This window comes from Phyllobates terribilis, unplaced genomic scaffold (genome assembly GCF_046119375.1).
Source record: "Phyllobates terribilis strain yellow unplaced genomic scaffold, ASM4611937v1 Scaffold_60__1_contigs__length_8166268, whole genome shotgun sequence".
In the NCBI taxonomy this organism is placed as follows: Eukaryota; Metazoa; Chordata; class Amphibia; order Anura; family Dendrobatidae; genus Phyllobates; species Phyllobates terribilis.
The window spans coordinates 5,205,297-5,226,955 of record NW_027362820.1 but is presented as its reverse complement, the minus strand read 5'-3'; the positions used below and the strand labels follow the sequence as shown (position 1 = coordinate 5,226,955).

Here is a 21,659-nt window from a genome sequence, read left to right as displayed (position 1 = left end):
TTTTTTATCTGCCAGGGCACGGCCAGGCCCAGTAATGGTGACCTTGTGAGTGGGGGCTTCGCAACTCTGTGATGCACGGATAGGGTGCCGAGCATCCCGCCTAGTCGAATAGTAGGGGCGTGTAATAGGATACTGGCTAGGCACAGTGCCGCGAGTGTGTGAATTGCACCCTACTGCAAGTTTCATCTGTGTGCAGTTTTAGTGCTAGGCAATCGCCCCTCCAGTGAGAGTGGGTGAGGGCGATTGTTCATCAGTGTTCTGCACCTGTGTTACCTCCTTCTAACAAAAGGGGGCCGGCCGTGTCCTGGTGTGCATTTCTCTTGAAACTTTGGCTGGTGAGTACTATTGCCACTTTGTGTTTTGCTTTGGAGAAGTGGTCTGGGAGTGGTAGCCAATGTTTAGCGCAGCGAATGGTAGATTTGTGGCTTGCTATACGATCTCTTATGTGTTATGTGGTCTTGCCTACATAAAGTAGGCCGCATGGACACTTTACAACGTAAATTACGAAGTTGGAGTCACAGGTAAAATAACCCTTAATGGTTTCAAATTTGATAATGTTTGAAAAGGCATCACAGCTGAGACAGGGGAAGGAGTAAACGTTGATATGGAGCGGTATGGGAGCTGCCTATGTCGGCTCTAATGACTTTATCTTTAATGTTGGGGGCACGCTTCATGCACATTATGGCTGGATTTGAAAAGGCAGAAATCTCGGGGTAGGCCCTAGTGAGAAGGGGCAAATGTTTTTTAATGGTAGTATGGACTTTTGACATCAGGGGGTGATATGTGTGAACAAAATGGACATGTTCAACATTAGAGATAGGAGGGGGTGAGGGTTCCTCTCTATGTTCTAGCGCTCTGGTTCTTTCTATATCAAGAAGTTTGGTGGGATAGCTCCTCTCCTGGAATTTCTGTGACATGGTTTGCAGGCGTTGGGATTGGAGGTCATGATTGGTGACAATGCGGGTGACTCTGTGGAATTGAGAGCGAGGGAGGCTATTCTTGGTAGTTCTAGGGTGACAGCTAGAATAGTGTAACAGACTTACATTAAAGCCAGTTGGTTTGGAAAATAGGCCGGTCATGAGATTACCATTTTCATCTTTTACAACTAGGGTGTCCAGGAAGGAGATTTGTTTTAGGTCATGATTGAGTGTAAATTACAGCTCTGTTCTAATGGAATTGAGCGAGTTGAAAAGCAAATGAGTGTCTCAACTGGTCCCTGCCAGATGCAAAAAATATCGATGTAGCGACAAGAGTTCATGAGTATAGACAAATTCTTCCTCACACCTATGCATATACACATTTGCATAGGCCGCCACCACATTGATGCCCATCACGGTTCCCCTCTCCTGTACGTAATAGTCGTCTCCAAACATGAAGAAATTTTCGTGGAGTACTAATGAGAGGAGTTCAAGGCAGAAATCAACAGAGTTAGATGAGAGGTTGGACTGTAAAAGGAGGTGCGAAGAGGTTTCCAGACCTCTGGTGTGGGTGATGGATGTATACAGGCTATTAACATCCAGTGTGACCAATAAACTGTGTGTGGGAATGCCTGAAATGTTCATGATGATGCTTAGGAATTTACTTGTATCGAGCAAAAAAGCTTGTGTATTCTGGACTACTGGTGTTAGAATTTTTTCAAGGTATATTGTTACGGGTGACAAGATAGTGTCAGTGGAGGCCACAATTGGTCGGCTAGGTGGTTTCGTCAGTGATTTGTGGATTTTTGGTATAATGTAGAACACCGGGGTTGTCGGGTGGGGGTTGGTCAGAAATGTCACAGTCTTAGAATCTATAGTATTTATATCATGATGTCGATTGAGAACCTCTCGGATTTTAGAGCGGATAGTGCTGGTGGGATCATGGCTAATCTTCCTATATGTAGTTGTGTTGGCTAATTGGCAATTAATTTCTTCAACATAGAATGTCCGGTCCATGATAACCGTAGCTCCCCCCTTGTCAGACGGCTTGATTACTATGTGTTTATTGTTCTGCATGGCGCTGCGGGCCCTTTTTTCCTCACCAGAAATATTTTGATGTGTGGGGAAGAAGCCTAGGTGTTGCTGATGCTATAGGCTCTTGATGTCCCTATCTATCAAGGCTATCGTGGTCTCTGCTGCGTGATTCGTATGTGGAGGATTAAAGGAAATTGTATTGCTAAACCTAGAGCTGCTATGGAGAGTTCCGGGGCAGGGACGCCCCATGGTGGAGGCACCCTGTTCACGGAGGTCTCCTTTTACTCTGATCTGTCTTTCCAGGCCTCAATAGCCCTACCTGTATATGGGACAAGTACAAGGTATTCATCTACATATAACTTCTTCCTCTCTGTGTGAAGCCTGTTTCTCATCATATTCCCTTTACATTACAGTCCCTCACCCTTGTGGATCTTCCCTCTTTGCCTTCTATTTAAGTCTGACTTGCCTACAAACCAATTTACAATTAAGGAAATTGCGTATTCTCTACCGGACTTTCTATGGTAATTTTGTAAATATGCTGTAAATATGTTTGCTGTATATATTGTATAGACCCTAGTATCTACCTATCTCTGCCTCCCCCTCCCCACTCCTGTCCAACCCCCACCCCCCTCCTTCATCATCCCCTGCTGTCAAACTCTGTTTGGAATTTTTTATAATTATTTTCAAGTAATTCCTGTGGCCAATGTACCTGATAATTTCTGTTCATTTTTACAGTAGCGACCAAAATGATTAAGGCCAACTAATAGGCCGAAACGTCTTGTATTGTTGCCATCCACGATTGGTTTGATACTTCTATTTCTTTATTTCTTATATTAATAAATGATTTTTTGCATCTTCACCTCCCGAGTGTGCGATGAATCATATTTGAACTATGGATGAAATAAGTCAGCTAGAGATGGTCACCATCGTGCTCTCCAGAAACCCCAAAGCATCACCTAAGAATAAGAGTAAATCATCAGCATACAATGCCACTTTCTCTTCCTTGGTCCATATTTAAATCTCAGACGTTTTACTAATTATTGCCACAAGAAGTTCAATTGCTATTGCAAACAATAAGGGAGACAGGGGGCTCTCTTGACTTGTATCTCTGTGCAACAAAAAATGATTAGACCTAGAGCCACTCGCTCCTATTTTGGCCTTTGGGTCCAAATAAAGCAATTGCACCCATTTTATAAATTTGTCACCAAACTCCATCTGCTGCAATGTAGCCCACAAATATGGCCATTCTACACTGTCAAAGGCCTTAGCTGCGCCCAAAGACAGGATCACCCTCTGACCAATATTATCAGCCCTTGCTTGCATATTAATATAAAGCCTTCTGAAATTGATCACAGTGGACTTATTGGGCATAAATCCATACTGATCGGGGTGTATTATTGAGATTACTTTTGAGAGTCTGTTAGGAATAAGTTTGACGTCTATTGTTAAAAGAGAGATGAGTCTATAGGATGCCGGCAAGCTGGGGGCCTTGCCTTGTTTAGGTCATACCATAGTTATGGCTTTCTGCATGGCAATGATCCCCTCAAAACATGAATTGTATACCTCGAATAGCAGTGTAGTAGTAATACTTCCTTATATCTTATATACTTCCACTGGAAGACCATCTATTCCCAGTACTTTATCGTTGGCCATTGAGCTCAGTTCCCATTCTAAATCTTGTATATCAAGTGATTCATCTAATAAATTCCGAGAGAGTCTAAGAAAAGGACCGGAAGCTTTAGAAACCGCTTCTTCCTTCCTGCATCTCCCAACTCCTGAAACACCATTTTATCCTGCTGCTTAGTCCGGGATTTAGCTGCTGAGATTTATTTTTGAAATATTCCTCTAATGTCGGCCTTCATGGCTTCCCATACATAGAAAATAGAAGTTGTATTTTTATTAATCACAAGGTTCTCTATGTTCCTTCAATTTTCCCTTAAAAGTCTATAACTTGCATCCAAAAGGGGTTTAATTTCCCTGTGGGTCACGGGCCTGGCCGGACATGTGAGCGGATGTGCGGCAGAAGAAGGGGTTTCTCAATATAAAATAATACAGAGAATAGCTAATTTACGTAGCTCTCGGGGACTAATCTCAATAATTTATAACATTGTCCTGGATAAGATATTGACAAATCATCCTATACGTTCAAAGGAAAAATGCCCTATAGAAGAAAACCATTGGCTAAATATATTGGAAAGAATCCCACAATTATCTTTAAGCGAATCCCACAGACTGTCTCATATATATGTGATACACCAGGTATATAGGACGCCTCAATTCTTATATAGTATTGGAATTCGTTCAAGTCCTCATGTTGTAGGTGCAAAATTCACTCAGCAGATATGTTGCTTCATATGATGTGGGATTGTCCTAAACTAATGTCCTTTGTAAAGGAGTTGTAGCAATGTTTAACAGGGTTTATTCAGTTAATGCAAAGCTTTCACTACTAGTATATATACTACGATATGTTGAAGATCTGACTATTGATGAGCACGACAAAATAGCGGTGGCACGTATGTTATATATGGCGAGGAAGTTAACAGGCCGAAAATGAATAACAGACCAGGAGCCTATGAGGTTAGAATTTATAGACAAAGTTAATTGGATAGTAAATATGGAAAAAGGTATATACCTAAACAGAGACTCTATCTCTAAATTTGATAAGTTATGGAATTTATGGATTGATCCGGTTTTGGGGTCTAAGGTATTGCAGAGATTCCGCATAGGTCTCTTTTGACTCCACGTTTTATGTGACACTTTAGACTTCCCCAAGAATAAACAAGTATTTTCATAAATTATAAAAAGCTAAAATGTTTATTTTTATTGTGACCCAGCATACTGCTATCTAAGCTGGAAAATAATATATTTTTTTTGCAGAGCCGAGAAACATAAACACTACATGTGAAATGTTTGTTACTGTTGGGGGGTAGAGGACTGTGTTCCTCTAATGTTTATGTTGATGTTTTTTGGAAAACTTTATAAAAATTAATAAAAAACATTTGATTTAAATAAAATGATGCTGATGGCTTCCTAGATCCCTGATACCTCATTGGATGAATCCACCTTCTCTCCCTTCTGTGCTTCTGAATGTGCTCATATGGCTCACTGCTCATGCTACTAGAGCATAACATTCGCCTCCATATGAAAAATGTTCTAATTACTTGGAGAAATTGTGAAAGCTCTTTTCTATAGAATTTACAACCTGGAGGATCCACCTACCCCCTGGGATTAGGAGACAATGACCGTTACCTGCCCAGGTCTGTAAACTATAAAGCCAAATGACAGTGTACGTAGAATGTGCTGACAAATTAGAAAATCACTTGAAGAAAAATATTATGGGTCTGTAAGAGAAAGCGGAGGGTAATGATGGTGTTGGCTTCCTAGAACCCTGATATCTTATTGGATGAATCTACCTTCTCTCCATTCTGTGCTGCTGAATGTGCTCATATGGTCCCTACAAGACCTGGTCCAGTCTTTCTGTCCAAACTTCACTTTTATGATAACATTAAATGTGCAGTGACGGCCAAGTGTGAATTTCTGTACAATAACAACAGAGTTTCCCTTTATCCTGACTGTTCAATTTCTTTTCAAACCGACTAACTTCAAACATAATTGTGATAAACTATACAGAAAACATTACACCTGTGCCATGATGTATCTCTAAGCTGTGCGTGGCTGATGGCTGTAATATACATTTATTCCCGCCTGCAGGAGATGTGTTGGCATGGCTCGAGCCCTGGTTATTATTATTTATTATTATAGCGCCATTTATTCCATGGCGCTTTACATGTGAAAAAGGGGTATAATGCTAGAACAAGTACAACAATCTTGAACACAATGTGACAGCGACTGGTACAGGAGGAGCGAGGACCCTGCCTGCGAGGGCTCACAATCTACAAGGGATGGGTGAGGATACAGTAGGTGAGGGTAGAGCTGGTCGTGCAGTGGTATGGTGGAGCGGTGGTTACTGCAGGTTGTAGGCTTGTCGGAAGAGGTGGGTCTTCAGGTTCCTTTTGAAGGTTTCCACGGTAGGAGAGAGTCTGATACGTTGGGGTAGAGAGTTCCAGAGTAGGGGGGAATCATGGGAGAAATGTATGCGATTGCGGGAGGAGGAGATAAGAGCAGAGTAAAGAAGGAGATCTTGTGAGGATCGGAGGTTGCGTGCGGGTATGTAACGGGAGACTAGGTCAGAGATATATGGAGAAGACGGGTTTTGAATGGCTTTGTATGTCATGGTTAGGGTTTTGAACTGGAGTCTCTGAGCAATGGGGAGCCAGTGAAGAGATTGACAGAGAGGAGAGGCCGGGGAATAGCGGGGGGACAGGTGGATTAGTCGGGCAGCAGACTTTAGGATAGATTGGAGGGGTGCACGAGTGTTAGAGGGGAGGCCACAGAGCAGGAGGTTGCAGTAGTCAAGGCGGGAGATGATGAGGGCGTGCACTAGTGTTTTTGCAGATTCATGGTTGAGTAATGTGCGGATCCGGGAGATATTTTTGAGTTGGAGTCGGCAGGAAGTGGAAAGGGCTTGGATATGTGGTTTGAAGGAGAGATCAGAGTCCAGGGTTACCCCAAGGCAGCGAGCTTGAGGGACTGGGGAGAGTGGGCAGCCATTGACATTGATAGATAGGTCAGTTGGGGGGGGTTGAATGAGATGGCGGAAAGATGATGAATTCTGTTTTGTCCATGTTAAGTTTTAGAAATCTGGCAGAGAAGAAGGATGAAATAGCAGACAGACATTGTGGGATTTTGGTTATTAAGGAGGTGATATCGGGTATAGAGAGGTAGATCTGTGTGTCATCAACATAGAGGTGATAATGAAAGCCATGAGATTCTATGAGCTGTCCCAGGCCTAAGGTGTAGATGGAGAAGAGCAGCGGTCCTAGAACTGAACCTTGGGGGACACCGACGGGGCGAGATGAGGTGGTGTGTGAGTGGGAGACACTGAATGTCCTGTCTGTTGTGTATGAGGATATCCAGGATAGGGCCAAGTCTGTGATGCCGAGAGATGAGTCTGTAGTAAGAGGGAATGGTCCACTGTGTCAAAGGCAGATGACAGGTCTAGGAGGAGGAGGACAGAGTAGTGTCGCTTAGATTTGGCGGTTAGTAGGTCGTTGGTGACTTTAGTCAGTGCAGTTTCAGTAGAATGGTGCGGTCGGAAACCAGATTGTAGGTGGTCGAAGAGGGAGCAGGAGGAGAGGTGGGAGGACAGCTCAGAGTGGACATGTTGTTCCAGTTGTTTTGAGGCATAGGGGAGAAGTGATATGGGGCGATAGCTAGACACAGAGGGATGGGTCAAGAGAGGGCTTTTTGAGGATGGGTGTGATTGAGGCATGTTTGAAGCATGAGGGGAAGACACCAGTTGTTTATGACAGGTTGAAGAGGTGGGCTAGGGTTGGGATAAAGATAGTGGTAAGGTTTGGGATGAGGTGGGATGGGATAGGGTCAAGTTTACAGGTGGTGAGGTGTGATTTGGAGAGTAGAGAGGAAAGTTGATCTTCAGAAATGGTGGAGAAGGTGGTTTTGGAGGAAGAGGGTTGAGTAGGTGTGGGGAGGGGCTGTGGGGGCTTTAGGCTAAAGCTTTGTCTGATGGTGTCAATATTCTGCTTGAAGAATGAAGCAAAATCTTCGGCTGAAATAAGAGGAGAGGGAGGAAGCAATGGGGGACGGAGGAGAGAATTGAAGGTGTTGAATAGTTGTTTGGGGTTGTGAGACAGGGAGGATATGAGAGGTGCGAAGTATGTTTGTTTTGCTGCAGTGAGTGTGGACTTGAAGGTAGTGAGGGACTGCTTGAATGCGATGAAGTGCTCATTGGAGTGGGACCTTTTCCATCTACGCTCAGCAACCCTGGAGGCCCGTCGCAGTTGTTTAGTTAGGCTGGTGTGCCAGGGTTGTCTGTTGATTGTGCGAGCCTTGGTATGTGTGAGGGGGCGACCGAATCGAGAGCTGCAGAGGCTGTGGTGTTGTATAAAGTGGAAGCAACATCTGCATCATGTAAGGAACTAATGTCTGTAAGAGGGAGGAGGGATTCAGAGAGTGAGTGTAGGTCAAGGTGTTTGAGATTTCTGCTAGGGTATGCAAGTTTGTGGAGTGGGGATTGTTGCCCTGGGGAGGAGAGAGAAGAGAATGTGAGTAGGTTGTGGTCAGAAAGAGGGAGAGGTGAGTTAGAGAGGTTAAATAGGGAACAGAGGTGGGTGAAGATGAGGTCCAGTGTGTGGCCATCTTTGTGGGTGGGTGTGGAAGACCACTGAGTAATACCGAAGGAGGAAGTAAGGGAGAGAAGCTTAGAGGCAGCTGAGAGGGAAGTGTCAATGGGGATGTTAAAGTCGCCCATGAGGATAGTGGGGATGTCAACGGAGAGGAAATGAAGTAGCCAAGTGGTGAAGTGGTCAAAGAAAGTGGTGGTTGATCCTGGCGGGCAGTAGATGACAGCCAGTTGGAGGTTGGAGGGGGATTAGATGTGCACGCAGTGCACTTCAAAAGAGAGGAGAGTAATTGAGGGTGGCAGTGGGATATGGGTGAAGGAGCAGTTATCTGAGAGGAGGAAACCTATTCCTCCACCGTGCTTGCCGGTGGGGGGGGGAGTATGGGAGAGGTGGAATCCGCCATACGAAAGTGCAGCAGCAGAGGCCGTGTCAGAGGGGGTGAGCCAGGTTTCAGTGATGCCGAGGAAGGAAAGCTTGTTAGTGATGAAGAGATCGTGAATGTAGGAAAGTTTGTTGCAGATGGAGCAAGCGTTCCATAGAGCTCCTGTTAGGGGGACTGGGGAAGCAGGGGCTGGGGGGATGGGTATAAGGTTAGAAGGGTTACGAGAGTTTGGGATAGATCATGGGTAGGAGGTGGAAGTGACAGTAGGGATGTGGTGAGGAGGGCCGGGATGTGGAGAGATGTCGCCGGCAGTAAGGAGGAGCAGCGAAAATGTTAGTAGGTGGGAGTAGGAGAGGGCATGAGGTGGCTGTCTGTGTTTGGAAACAAAGGATTGTATGTTGAGGAATAGCTCTCAGGAGGAGGTGAGATGGGTGGGGAGAATGGAGGGAGAGATGAAGAGTTCCTTACTAGGTGTAAGGATTAGGGGTGGTTGTAAGAAGTGAAGGATTAAGGGGGTGAGAGTGAAAACAAAGACAAACATTGTTTACTGGGACTTAGTGTCCAGTTACCCTCAGGTTCAATTCAGGATTAATTCAAATTTCAGACACTTTAGCTAATGGACACTTAAGGTGATGGACACAGACTAAAGTCTTTCATGGATTCACTGTGGTTTCATGGATTCACTCCACGTCATAAATTCCATTATGTTTTCAATCCTAAGGAATTCAGATTACTGCACAATCTCTCCTGAAATGGGGGCACTAATACTTTCTACTCTTCTGGTCAGGACTGCACTATTATAAAAAATTATCTTTAACCCTCCGTCAGGGGCAACTGATCTGACAAGCGCAGCTCACTTAGTTTCATTTCTCTATTTTCAGTGGTTTGTCTGGTTAGTGTTACTTTTCTGGTTAGTAAACTTTTTTTTTTCCACCTGATTATGTGTATTCTCATTTACTACATTCCTATTAAGGTAACTGATCACATTTAGAGCATTGAAATTTAAAAAAAAGGAAAATATAGCCAATTTTCTAGCCTGTGCCTGGCAGGCGCAATGCCCCTAAACTCATTATGAAACATATTGCCCCTGACGGAGGGTTAAATGTCAAATATTTCTGACAGAAAATATTGGCCCTAACGATTCGGGCAGCACGGTGGCTCAGTGGTTAGCACTGCAGCCTTGCTACTGGGGTCCTGGGTTCAAATTCCAACAAGGACAACGTCTGCAAGGAGTTTGTATGTTCTTCCCAAGTTTGCATGGGTTTCCTCCAGGTACTCTGGTTTCCTCCCACATTCCAAAGACATACTGATAGCGAATTTAGATTGTGAGCCCCAATGGGGACAGTGATAATAATGTCTGTAAAGCGCTGCGGAATACAAGGATATGCCTTCTACACACGCGGCTCTGCTCCGTTCACCTCGTACACACACAGCTCCGCTCCGTACACCTCGTACACACACGGCTCCGCTCCGTACACCTCGTACACACGCGGCTCTGCTACATCCACACTGTAAACCCCTCCTGACCCCACACACAAACTTCAGCTCATCCAGCACCATGACAACCAGCACAGCAGAGTCCTGCATCCACTGAGGCCCCTGATCATGTGACCCCTGACTCCTCCCCTCCTGTGACCTCATCACAGGTCCTGTGCGCACAGAACAGCCATATATGTGGTGGCGGCTCTGCAGGTGGAGGTATGTGGAGATCTCCCATTACTGGGCACAGGGAGCATTAACCCCCTCAGCACGGAGACTCTTTTGGGGTCTTGTGTTGCCTCTTTATAAGAATCATAAGGTTTTTGTTCTGTTTCCTGTAATAGATACATACGACCCAACTATGGAGAAAGGAAGGGAGGAAACGTATTGTTCTCATAGTACAGGGCCCCTTTACTGGCCCCCATTATGCACCTTATTCAGGATGTATGATGCCCCACACAGTGTAATGCCCCCATTATGCCTCTTATCCAGTATGTATGATGCCCCCACACAGTGTAATGTTCCCACAGTACCTCCATTATATGTAGTAGACATAATGACTTCATGGAGGATCTTCTAAAATTCACTCTTGCTTATAACGTCTTTCTTTTTGACAGGAAGAACTTCCACCAGCTATGGGGTACTGTGATGGGGAGCCCCTGTGCCCCCTCGTATGCTAACCTGTTCCTGGGCTGGTGGGAGGAAACCACAATATTCATAGATGATCATAAGTGGTGACATCCATATATTGGGGTTTGGTATAGATATATTGACATTTTTATCATCTGGTCAGGGGCGAGGGAACAATTTCTTGAATTTGTCAGGGAACTCAATATCCATAGAGTGGGCCTGAGATTTACATCGGAGTTTAGTTATAACCAGTTGCCTTTCCTAGATGTACTAATAAAGAAAGAATGGAACGGGATGGGACCCTAGGAACACTCATCTACCATAAACTTACAAGCACTAATAAAATATTGAAGTGGGATAGCCAACACCCCATCCCCCTAAAAAAGGGAAAACCTAAGGGCCAATTTTTATGGTTGAGAAGTAACTGTTCTAATATCACAGATATTAATATACAGGCAATAGACATGAACATCAGATTCAAGGAAAAAGGGTATCCACAGTACATTTTGGATTTCGCACAATCGTTTGCAGATAGACAGGATAGGCAGACACTCCATACCTAACCAAGAGACCAAGAAAAATATGGGAAAACACAAGTAATAGGAACTTACGACTATCAGAGTGACCGTATTTTTATAATCTTCAGAAAGCACTGTGATATACTTGTGACCTGAGGGTTCTGTGGGATTTACTCCCACAATAACTTTCAGAAAGGGTTAAAGCTTGGGCGGAAATGGGTCTTCTAAATATAAAATGACCCAACGCATACTGCCAAAATGGTAACAAAGTGGCTTAAGGATAACAAAGTCAATGTTTTGGAGTGGCCATCACAAAGCCCTGATCTCAATTCTATTGAAAATGTATGGGCAAAGCTGAAAAGGCTGCGAGCAAGGTAACCTACAACCCTGGATCAGTTACACCAGTTTTGTCAGGAGGAATGGGCCCAAATTCCGACCAACTATTGTGAGAAGCTTGTGGAAGGATATCCCAAACGTCTGACCCAAGTTTTCAGTTTAAGGGCAATGGTACCAAATACTGATGAAATGTATGGAAACATTTGACTTTGCAGTAAGTAATAAAAATGCCTTCTCTCTCTCTCTCTCATTATTCTGGCATTTGGCAAATATTAAAAATTATGGTAATCCTAATTGACCTAAAACGGGAAAGGTTTATTCTGATTTCAGGTCAGATATTGAGAAAAACATGCAAATGTGTATTTTTATATAGTGTATGTAAACCTCTGGTTTCAACTATATATGGCTACATGCACCTGCCCCCTAGATAATGTAGGCACGGCCAAGAGTTATTTAGCAGGAGGCTGAGTAAGGGGGTATTTGGGCGATATACGCCATGGTCAGGACACCCCATTAGCGAGACACATGAACAGTTTACATCAATGTGAAACCTGATACATTTCCTTTTGTATCATTGATGCAGTTAAACCCAATGTGAGAGAACGTGATCACAATAGATGTATCCTAAAAAAGAAAAGTGAGTGGACTGTTAGACGTGATTCATTGGTCCCTAAGGGACTCAATGAGAAAATGTCCTATACCTGTTTTGTGTGAATACAGCCCCATTCTGGATTATAATTTTGGATTTTATGCTCTACTATTGCTACTTAGTTTCCTGTAAATGGGGTTCACATATTGTTGTAATTCATCGAGATATCTGAGCTTCTATATCAGAATTATTTCTTATCCGTTACTGTACAGACCAAAAGTTTGGACACACCTTCTCATTTAAAGATTTTTCTGTATTTTCATAACTATGAAAATTGTACATTCACACTGAAGGCATCAAAACTATGAATTACCACGTGGAATTATATACTTAACAAAAAAGTGTGAAACAAGTGAAAATATGTCTTATATTCAAGGTTCTTCAAAGTAGCCACCTTTTGCTTTGATGACTGCTTTGCACATTCTTGGCATTCTCTTGATGAGCTTCAAGAGGTAGTCACCGGAAATGGTTTTCACTTCACAGGTGTACCCTGTCAGGTTTAATAAGTGGGATTTCTTGCCTTATAAATGGAGTTGGGACCATCAGTTGTGTTGTGCAGAAGTCTGGTGGATGCACAGCTGATAGTCCTACTGAATAGACTGTTAGAATTTGTATTATGGCAAGAAAAAAGCAGCTAAGTAAAGAAAAACGAGTGGCCATCATTACTTTAAGAAATGAAGGTCAGTCAGTGCGAAAAATTAGGCCAACTTTGAAAGTGTCCCCAAGTGCAGTTGTAAAAACCATCAAGCGCTACAAAGAAACTGGCTCACATGAGGACCGCCCCAGGAAAGGAAGACCAAGAGTCACCTCTGCTTCTGAGGATAAGTTTATCCGAGTCACCAGCCTCAGAAATCGCAGGTTAACAGAAGCTCAGATTAGAGACCAGGTCAATGCCACACAAAGTCCTAGCAGCAGACACATCTCTACAACAACTGTTGAGAGGAGACTTTGTGCAGCAGGCCTTCATGGTAAAATAGCTGCTAGGAAACCACTGCCAAGGACAGGCAACAAGCAGAAGAGACTTGTTTGGGCTAAAGAACACAAGGAATGGACATTAGACTAGTGGAAATCTGTGCTTTGGTCTGATGAGTCCAAATTTGAGATCTTTGATTCCAACCACAGTGTCTTTGTGCAACGCAGAAAAGGTGAACGGATGGACTCTACATGTCTGGTTCCCACCATGAAGCATGGAGGAGGAGGTGTGATGGTGTGGGGGTGCTTTGCTGTTGACACTGTTGGGGATTTATTCAAAATTGAAGGCATACTGAACCAGCATGGCTACCACAGCATCTTGCAGCTGCATGCTATTCCATCCGGTTTGCGTTTAGTTGGACCATCATTTATTTTTCAACAGGACAATGACCACAAACACACCTCCAGGCTCTGTAAGGGCTATTTGACCAAGAAGAAGAGTGATGGGGTGCTACGCCAGATGACCTGGCCTCCACAGTCACCGGACCTGAACCCAATCGAGATGGTTTGGGGTGAGCTGGACCGCAGAGTGAAGGCAAAAGGGCCAACAAGTGCTAAGCATCTCTGGGAACTCCTTCAAGATTGTTGGAAGACCATTTCCGGTGACTACTTCTTGAAGCTCATCAAGAGAATGCCAAGAGTGTGCAAAGCAGTCATCAAAGCAAAAGGTGGCTACTTTGAAGAACCTAGAATATAAGACATATTTTCAGTTGTTTCACACTTTTTGTTAAGTATATAATGCCACATGTGTTAATTCATAGTTTTGATGCCTTCAGTGTGAATGTACAATTTTCATAGTCATGAAAATACAGAAAAATCTTTAAATGAGAAGGTGTGTCCAAACTTTTGGTCTGTACTGTATATATGATATGCATAGATATTTTAGGACACTTATCTTTACACTCTTTCCTCAGTTCGAAATGTAATTAGGTAATGGCAGTTAACAGCAAGGAAGACCAAGCCGAATTTCAGTGAGAGCTGCTCGTAGGATTGCTGGAGAGGAAAATCAGAAACCCCCCTTGACTGCAAAAGACTTTCAGAAAGATTTAGAAGACTCTTTAGCTGTGGTACATTGTTCTACTGTTCAGAGACACCCGCACAAATATGGCCTTCATGAAGGAGTCATTAGAAGAAAACCTCTCCTGCGTCCTCACCATAAAATTCTGTGTCAGAAGTATGCAAAAGAACATCTAAACAAGCCTGATGCATTCTGGATACATGTTCTGTGGACTGATGAGGTTAAAATAAAACTCTTTGACCAAAATGATCAAAGGTATGTGTGGAGTAAAAAGGGCACAGAATTTCAAGAAAAGAACATCTTGCCAACCTTCACAAGCATGGGGGTGGATCAATCATGCTTTAGGGTTGTGGCATGGGATCATTTCATGGGTAGAGGGAAGAATGGATTCAATGAAATTTCAACAAATTGTTGATGCAAATAAAACACCATCTGTAAAAAAGCTGAAGTTGAAAAGAGAATGGCTTCTTCAAATGGATAATGGATTCTAAACACAGTTCAAAATCCACAATAGACAACCTCAAAGGCACAAGATGAAGGTTTTACAATGGCCCTCACAGTCCTCTGATCTGAACCTCATTGATAATCTGTGGCTAGATGTCAAAATAGCAGTACATGCAGGACGACCCAGGAATCTCACAGAACTGGAAGAATTTTCCAAGGAAGAATGAATGAAAATTCCTCAAATAAGAATTTAAAAACTCTTGTCTGGCTACAAAAAGCGTTTACAAGCTGTGATATTTGCAAAAGGTGGTGTTACTAGGTACTAACCATGCAGGGTGCCCAAACTTTTGCATCGGCCCATTTTCCGTTTTGTAATTTTGACCATGGGTGTTTACTCACAGTGGCATGTAAAGGTTTAAAGGGAATTAAGTTAAGGAAGGATTCCTTATCTTAAATGAACAGGATTTAAACAAACAGTTGTCTATACTAGAGAGAAAGCTACAGTGTCGTATAACTGGGACATCCGTTCTCCTAAGAAGACCTGAAGATGCAGTGCCACAGCAATGAGTGTGTGGCCCTCATCGAATGGACTTTGAAAGTACTAGTGGGGAGTCGTACCGATGCACCTCAGCCCGTGAGGTCCTCACAAATCAACTGGGAGCTCTGAGTTGCCCTGAGGGGCTTTAACGATACATCTCAACCTGTATGGTCCCCACAGGGATGATGGACCTTCCCATAATGGCTTGCTGGACTGTTGTAGCTTTTAACAAAAGTTATGTACTGCCACATGTAACCATAAAGTTCTTGACTCTGCATAATGGAGGAGAAACGTTAACAAAGTGTTGTGCCTGCTATCTGATATATATACTGTACTTGTCATCAAGTTCTTGTAAAGTAAAGTTTATTTTTGGATTTTGGTCTCCTTCATTTATCTGCATACCATCTGGACTGGGCCTGCCAAGTACAGTGGCAGCATATGGTCTTCAGAATCGGGAAATATACATAGTAACATAGTAACATAGTTTGTAAAGCCGAATAAAGACTTGCGTCCATCAAGTTCGACCTGTTAGTTCTGTAATTGCTAAAGTTGATCCAGAGGAGGGCAAAAACCCCAAATGATTTAGCCAATCTTCACCTGAGGAAAAATTCCCTCCCGACTCTGAAACCAGCAGTCAGAATAAATCCCTGTATCAACCTACTATTTTATTCTTATTTTTAAGTATATGCTGAAATCTGCCTGGTATCTAGAAATGCATCCAGTCCCTGCTTGAACTGGTGTAGTGAATCTGACATTACCGTCTCCTCACTTAGTGAATTGCATATTCTCACTGCTCTTACCTTAAAGAACCCCTTCCTATGCTGGTGCTGAAACCTTTTCTCTTCCAGTCTTAGTGAATGCCCTCTTGTTACCGTAATATCCCTCCTTTTGAACAAATCCCGGGCAAGATCTCTATACTGTCCCCTAACATATTTGTACTGTACACATTTATTATGTCCTCCCTCAACCTTCTCTTTTCCAGGCTGAATAGTCCTAATTTTGCCAACCTCTCTGGGTATTGCAGTCCCTCCATTCCCTTTATTAATTTTGTTGCCCTCCTTTGTACCCTTTCAAGCTCATTTATATCCTTTCTATATATTGGGGCCCATAACTGAGCACAGTATTCCAAGTGTGGTCTGACCAGTGCTTTGTACAGTGGAAGAACAATGTTCTCATCCTTTGCAGCTATACCTCTTCTGATACATCCCATTACCCTGTTTGCCCTTACAGCAGCGGCCTGACTTTGGGTACTCCAATTTAATATGACTCCACCAAATTAAAGTCTGTGATGCAATGTGTCATTGGTGGATGGAACAAGACATGATGTCCCAGATGTGCTCAATTGGATTCAGGTCTGGGGAATGGACAGGCCATTCCAAAGCATCAATGCCTTCATCATACAGGAACTGCTGACACACTTCAGCCACATGAGGCCTAGCATTGTCATGCATCAGAAGGAAACCAGGGCCCATTGCACCTGCATACGGTTTCACAATGGATCTGGGGATCTCATCCCAGGACCTAATGGCAGTCAGGGTACCTCTGGCTAGCACATGGAGGGCTGTGCTTCCCTCCAAAGAAATGCCACCCCACACCATTACTGACCCACTGCCAAACCGGTCGTGCTGGAGAACATTCTCCACTGCATCTCCAGACTCTGTCATGTCTGTCACATGTGCGCAGTATGAACCTGCTCTCATCCGTGAAGAACACAGGGCGCCAATGTGGAATCTGCCAATCTTGGTGTTCTCTGGCAAATGCCAATGACCCTGCACTTTGTTGGACTGTAAGCGCAACACCCACTTGTGGACTTCCAGCCTTCATACCACCCTCATGGAATCTGTTTCTGACAGTTTGAGCTGACAAATAAATGTTAGTGGCCTGTTGGAGGTCATTTTGCAGGGATCTTGCACTTCTCCTCATGTTCCTCCTTGCACAAAGGAAGAGGTAGCAGTCCTGATGCTGGATTGTTGCCCTCCTACGGCCCCCTCCACATCTCCTGGTGTACTGGCCTGTCTCCTGGTACAGTATATGCTCCATGTAGCGCTGGCGTCCCTGCCCTCTGCTAGGCAGGGACGCTGCTCCCCTCACCGCTCTGCTCCGTGCCCGGCGTCCTCTCTCCGCTCTGCTGACAGCGCGCGCTCCTTCCCGGCGTCCTCCTCCCGCTCTGCTCTCAGCGCGCGCTCCTTCCCGGCCCCTGTGCTTAGGGTGCGCGCGCGCTCCCCTCCTCTTAAAGGGGCCGCGCGCGCCGTCCTAAGGAGTCCCCGGCCAATGGCCGGAGGACTTCATCATATATAAGGCACCTCCTCCAAAATGGAGGTGCCCGAGCAATGTTGTTTGCACCTGTGTCTCACCTGTGCTTCAGCCCTCAGGTCCCGCTGCCAGTTACCTGCCAGTTTCCTGCCAGTTACCTGCCTGATTCCTGCCTGAATACTTGTTACCTGTCTGCCAGTCCGAGGTCCGACGGTCTGCCTTACTACTCCTGTCAGTCTGTCTAAAGGACCAGCCTGCCCGCTCACCTGGGAGCGCATATCAGCTACCTGCCTGCTTTCCTGAGGTCCGACGGTCTGCCTTACAACTCCGGTCAGTCTGTCTATGGACCAGCTTGCCCGCTCACCTGGGAGCGCTTCTCCGTTACCTGCCTGCTTGCCAGCCCGGAGGCTCCGTTGTCACGTGCTGTGACCACCAGCTATTCCAGACTCTTGCCCGCTCACCTGGGAGCGCTTCTCCGTTACCTGCCTGCTTGCCTACCTGGAGGCTCCGCCGTCACGTGCTGTGACCACCAGCTATTCCAGACTCTTGCCCGCTCACCTGGGAGCGCTTCTCCGTTACCTGCCTGCTTGCCTGCCCGGAGGCTCCGTTGTCACGTGCTGTGACCATCAGCTACTTCAGACTCTTGTCCGCTCACCTGGGAGCGCTTCTCCGTTACCTGCCTGCTTGCCAGCCCGGAGGTTCCGCCGTCACGTGCTGTGACCACCTGCTATTCCAGAGACTCTCGCTTGCTCACCTGGGAGCACACATCTACCATCTGCCTGCTAGCCTACCCGGAGGCTCTGCCATCACAGGTCGTACCTACCCTTTACCCAGAGACTGCCCTGATCACTTGCCGTATCTCCCTGTCCGTTCATCCAGAGACTGCCACCCGCTCCCTTACAAGGGCCGCCCCCTTGTATAGTAGCTCAGAGGTTCCGCCTCCCAGACCCGTTACAGTTTGCTCGGGCCATGGAACCCGGTGGCACCCAAGCTCCCTCGCTCTCGGACCTCTGTCTTGAACTGTCCCGTCAGAGGTCCCAACAGGAGTCCATCCTGGGTCACCTGCGGAATGTTAATACTCGCCTGAACACTCTGTCTGATCCACCAACAACCTCCGCCAGTGCCATATCTTGCAATCCGGCAGCTCCGCTGCCCACTAATACCATGGTATCCTACCCCGGACCCCGGCTTTCTGCACCTCCTCGCTTCGGAGGCGACTCCGTCCAGGCTCGGGGCTTCTTAAATCAGTGCACCCTGCATTTCGAACTTTTGTCCTACCAGTTTAACTCCGACCGGGCCAAAATTGCCTTCATCATGTCCCATCTCACCGGGGAGGCCCTGGCCTGGCTAAATCCTCTATGGGAGAGAGGAGACCCCCTGGTGTCCAACTTGCCTGCTTTTCTCACGGCTTTCCGGAAAGTCTTCGACGAACCCTGGACGGAAGACCTCATCTGCATCATCGTTGCTACGCCTCCGTCAGGGGAGTCTCACCGTGGGCCAATATGCCATACGGTTCCGTACCCTTGCCTCGGAGCTGGCCTGGGATAACGACGCTCTGGTTTCCGTCTTCTGGGAGGGTCTGTCCGGCCGTATTAAAGATGAACTTGCCGGTCGGGACATTCCTACCACTCTCGATGATTTAATAACTCTTGCCACCCGGATTGACCTACGGTTCCAGGAGCGTGCCAGAGAGGTCACCCGTGAGAGGAGGTTACCACGTCTAGCTCCTACTTTTCAGAAACCCGTCACTCCTTCTGTCTCTAACCAGGTACACCCTCCTGAGCCTATGCAGGTCGACCAGACCAAGATGGTCAAGACCCATCAGGACTTACGCCGTGCCGAGGGGACCTGCTTCTACTGTGGCAGTAAGGAGCACCGGATCCGTGCCTGCCCGGAGAGGTCGGGAAACGCCTGTGTCTAGGTTCGCTCAGAGAGGTCCACCTAGACAAGAATAAATCCTCTCCATCCCTGCTGTTGTCAGTTTCAATCGTCTACGGGGAGAACCGTTATTTCGAACTAGCCCAACTGGACTCTGGAGCAGCCGGGAATCTTATTTCACAGTCCCTGGTAGAGAAATACCGCATCCCCACCAAACCTCTGGCTGTACCCTTGTCTGTGGCTGCCGTGGATGGGGGTCTCTTACCACGCCCCATCCAACTCATCACCAAATCCATTACTCTGCAGGTGGGAATGCTGCATTCTGAGAGTATCTCCTTTCATGTTCTGCCTGGACTCTCTCACGCCCTCTTGCTAGGTCTGCCTTGGCTCCAGAAACATGCACCCGTGCTTGACTGGCAAACCGGAGAAGTCCTTCGCTGGGGACAAGACTGTCATAAGACCTGCCTGGTTCCCGTCCATCCCGTCCGTCCCTCTCCTACCCCAGCTAATCTACCTGGACTTCCAATTCCTTATTGGTCTTATGCTGATGTCTTTAATAAAAAGGAGGCAGAGACATTACCCCCTCATAGACCATACGACTGTCCCATCGACCTGTTACCCGGTACTACTCCTCCCCGTGGGCGTATTTATCCTTTATCCGCTGCTGAGACCCGGTCGATGTCCGAATATATTGAGGAGAATCTGGCCAGGGGATTCATCCGGAAATCTACCTCCCCGGCGGGAGCAGGCTTCTTTTTCGTCAAAAAGAAGGACGGCTCTCTCCGTCCCTGTATAGACTATAGAGGCCTAAACCAGATCACGGTGAAGAATAAGTATCCCCTTCCGCTCATTCCAGAATTATTTGATCGTCTGAGGGGGGCTAGAATCTTCACCAAACTAGACCTCCGTGGGGCGTACAACCTGGTTCGTATCCGTCAAGGGGATGAATGGAAGACGGCATTCAACACCCGGGACGGCCACTATGAATACCTGGTAATGCCCTTTGGTCTCTGTAACGCTCCTGCCGTCTTTCAAGAGTTGGTCAATGACATCTTCCGGGACCTTCTCTACTCCTGCGTAGTGGTGTACCTGGACGACATCTTGGTCTTCTCTCCGGATCTCCAGACTCACCGGAGGGACGTTCGTCAGGTCCTGCTCAGGCTCAGGCAGAATCACCTCTTCGCTAAATACGAGAAGTGCCTCTTTGAGCAGACCTCGCTTCCGTTTTTGGGCTACATTATTTCTCAGACCGGCCTACGAATGGATCCAGAGAAACTGTCTGCCATCGAGAAATGGCCTCGACCGGAGGGGCTGAAGGCCATTCAGCGTTTCCTGGGCTTCGCCAACTACTACCGCCTCTTCATACCACACTTCTCTTCCCGGACTGCCCCAATTTCCGCGCTCACCCGTAAGGGTACTAATCCCAAAGAGTGTCCGCCCGAAGCAGAAGAAGCCTTTCTTTCCTTAAAACAGGCCTTCTCTTCCGCCCCGGTGCTGCATCGCCCGGACGGCAACAAGCAGTTCTTCCTGGAAGTGGACGCCTCCTCCTCTGGAGCTGGAGCGGTACTTACTCAAAAATCTTCTTCCGGGAGGATGGTAACTTGCGGCTTCTACTCTAAACTCTTCTCCTCCTCAGAGCGCAATTATTCCATAGGAGATCGAGAGTTATTGGCCATCAAACTGGCATTGGAGGAGTGGCGTTACCTGCTTGAGGGGGCTCTTCACCCGGTAATAATTTACACTGACCACAAGAACTTGGCTTACCTCCAGCATGCCCAGAGACTTAACCCGCGCCAAGCCCGGTGGTCCTTGTTTTTTGCTCGTTTTGATTTTGTCCTTCATTTTCGCCCGGCTGACAAAAACGTCAAGGCGGACGCCTTGTCTCGATCCTTTCTGGTATCTGATCTCGAGGAAGATCCGAAACACATCATCGATCCCGCCAGAGTAATGCAGGTGGCTCCCGTGAGTCTAAATCGTCTCCCTCCCGGAAAGACGTTCGTATCAGTACCTGATCGGGAGAAGATCCTTCACTGGGATCACTCGTCTAAACTGGCTGGCCACGCTGGTCAGAAGAAGACCCTCCAGCTTATTTCCCGGCACTACTGGTGGCCTACCCTGCACAAGGATGTAATAGACTTTGTTTCTGCCTGTGTATCCTGCGCCCGCAACAAGGTTCCGAGACATCTGCCAGCCGGTCGCCTCCTTCCGCTCCCAGTACCTGCTGCCCCCTGGCAGCATATTGCAATGGACTTCATAACTGACCTCCCACTCTCTGCCGGTTGTACGGTCATTTGGGTGGTCGCTGACCGCTTCTCCAAGATGGCTCATTTCGTTCCCCTGCCAGGCCTCCCGTCTGCACCCGAGCTAGCTAGAGACTTTATTCGTCACATCTTCCGTCTTCATGGCC

The 21,659-nt window shown here is 46.3% G+C and overlaps 1 protein-coding gene across 1 annotated transcript in view; it reads left to right on the top strand.

The window, feature by feature from the left end:
• The window catches only part of LOC141192387 (uncharacterized), a 391,820-nt gene that overhangs the window by 303,966 nt on the left and 66,195 nt on the right, over nucleotides 1-21,659 (top strand). The window contains exons 8-10 of the mRNA XM_073661906.1: nucleotides 2,256-2,286; nucleotides 2,366-2,473; nucleotides 10,634-10,656. Of these exons, the coding sequence (XP_073518007.1) occupies nucleotides 2,256-2,286; nucleotides 2,366-2,473; nucleotides 10,634-10,656 (162 nt within the window). The remainder of the gene's footprint in view (nucleotides 1-2,255; nucleotides 2,287-2,365; nucleotides 2,474-10,633; nucleotides 10,657-21,659) is intronic.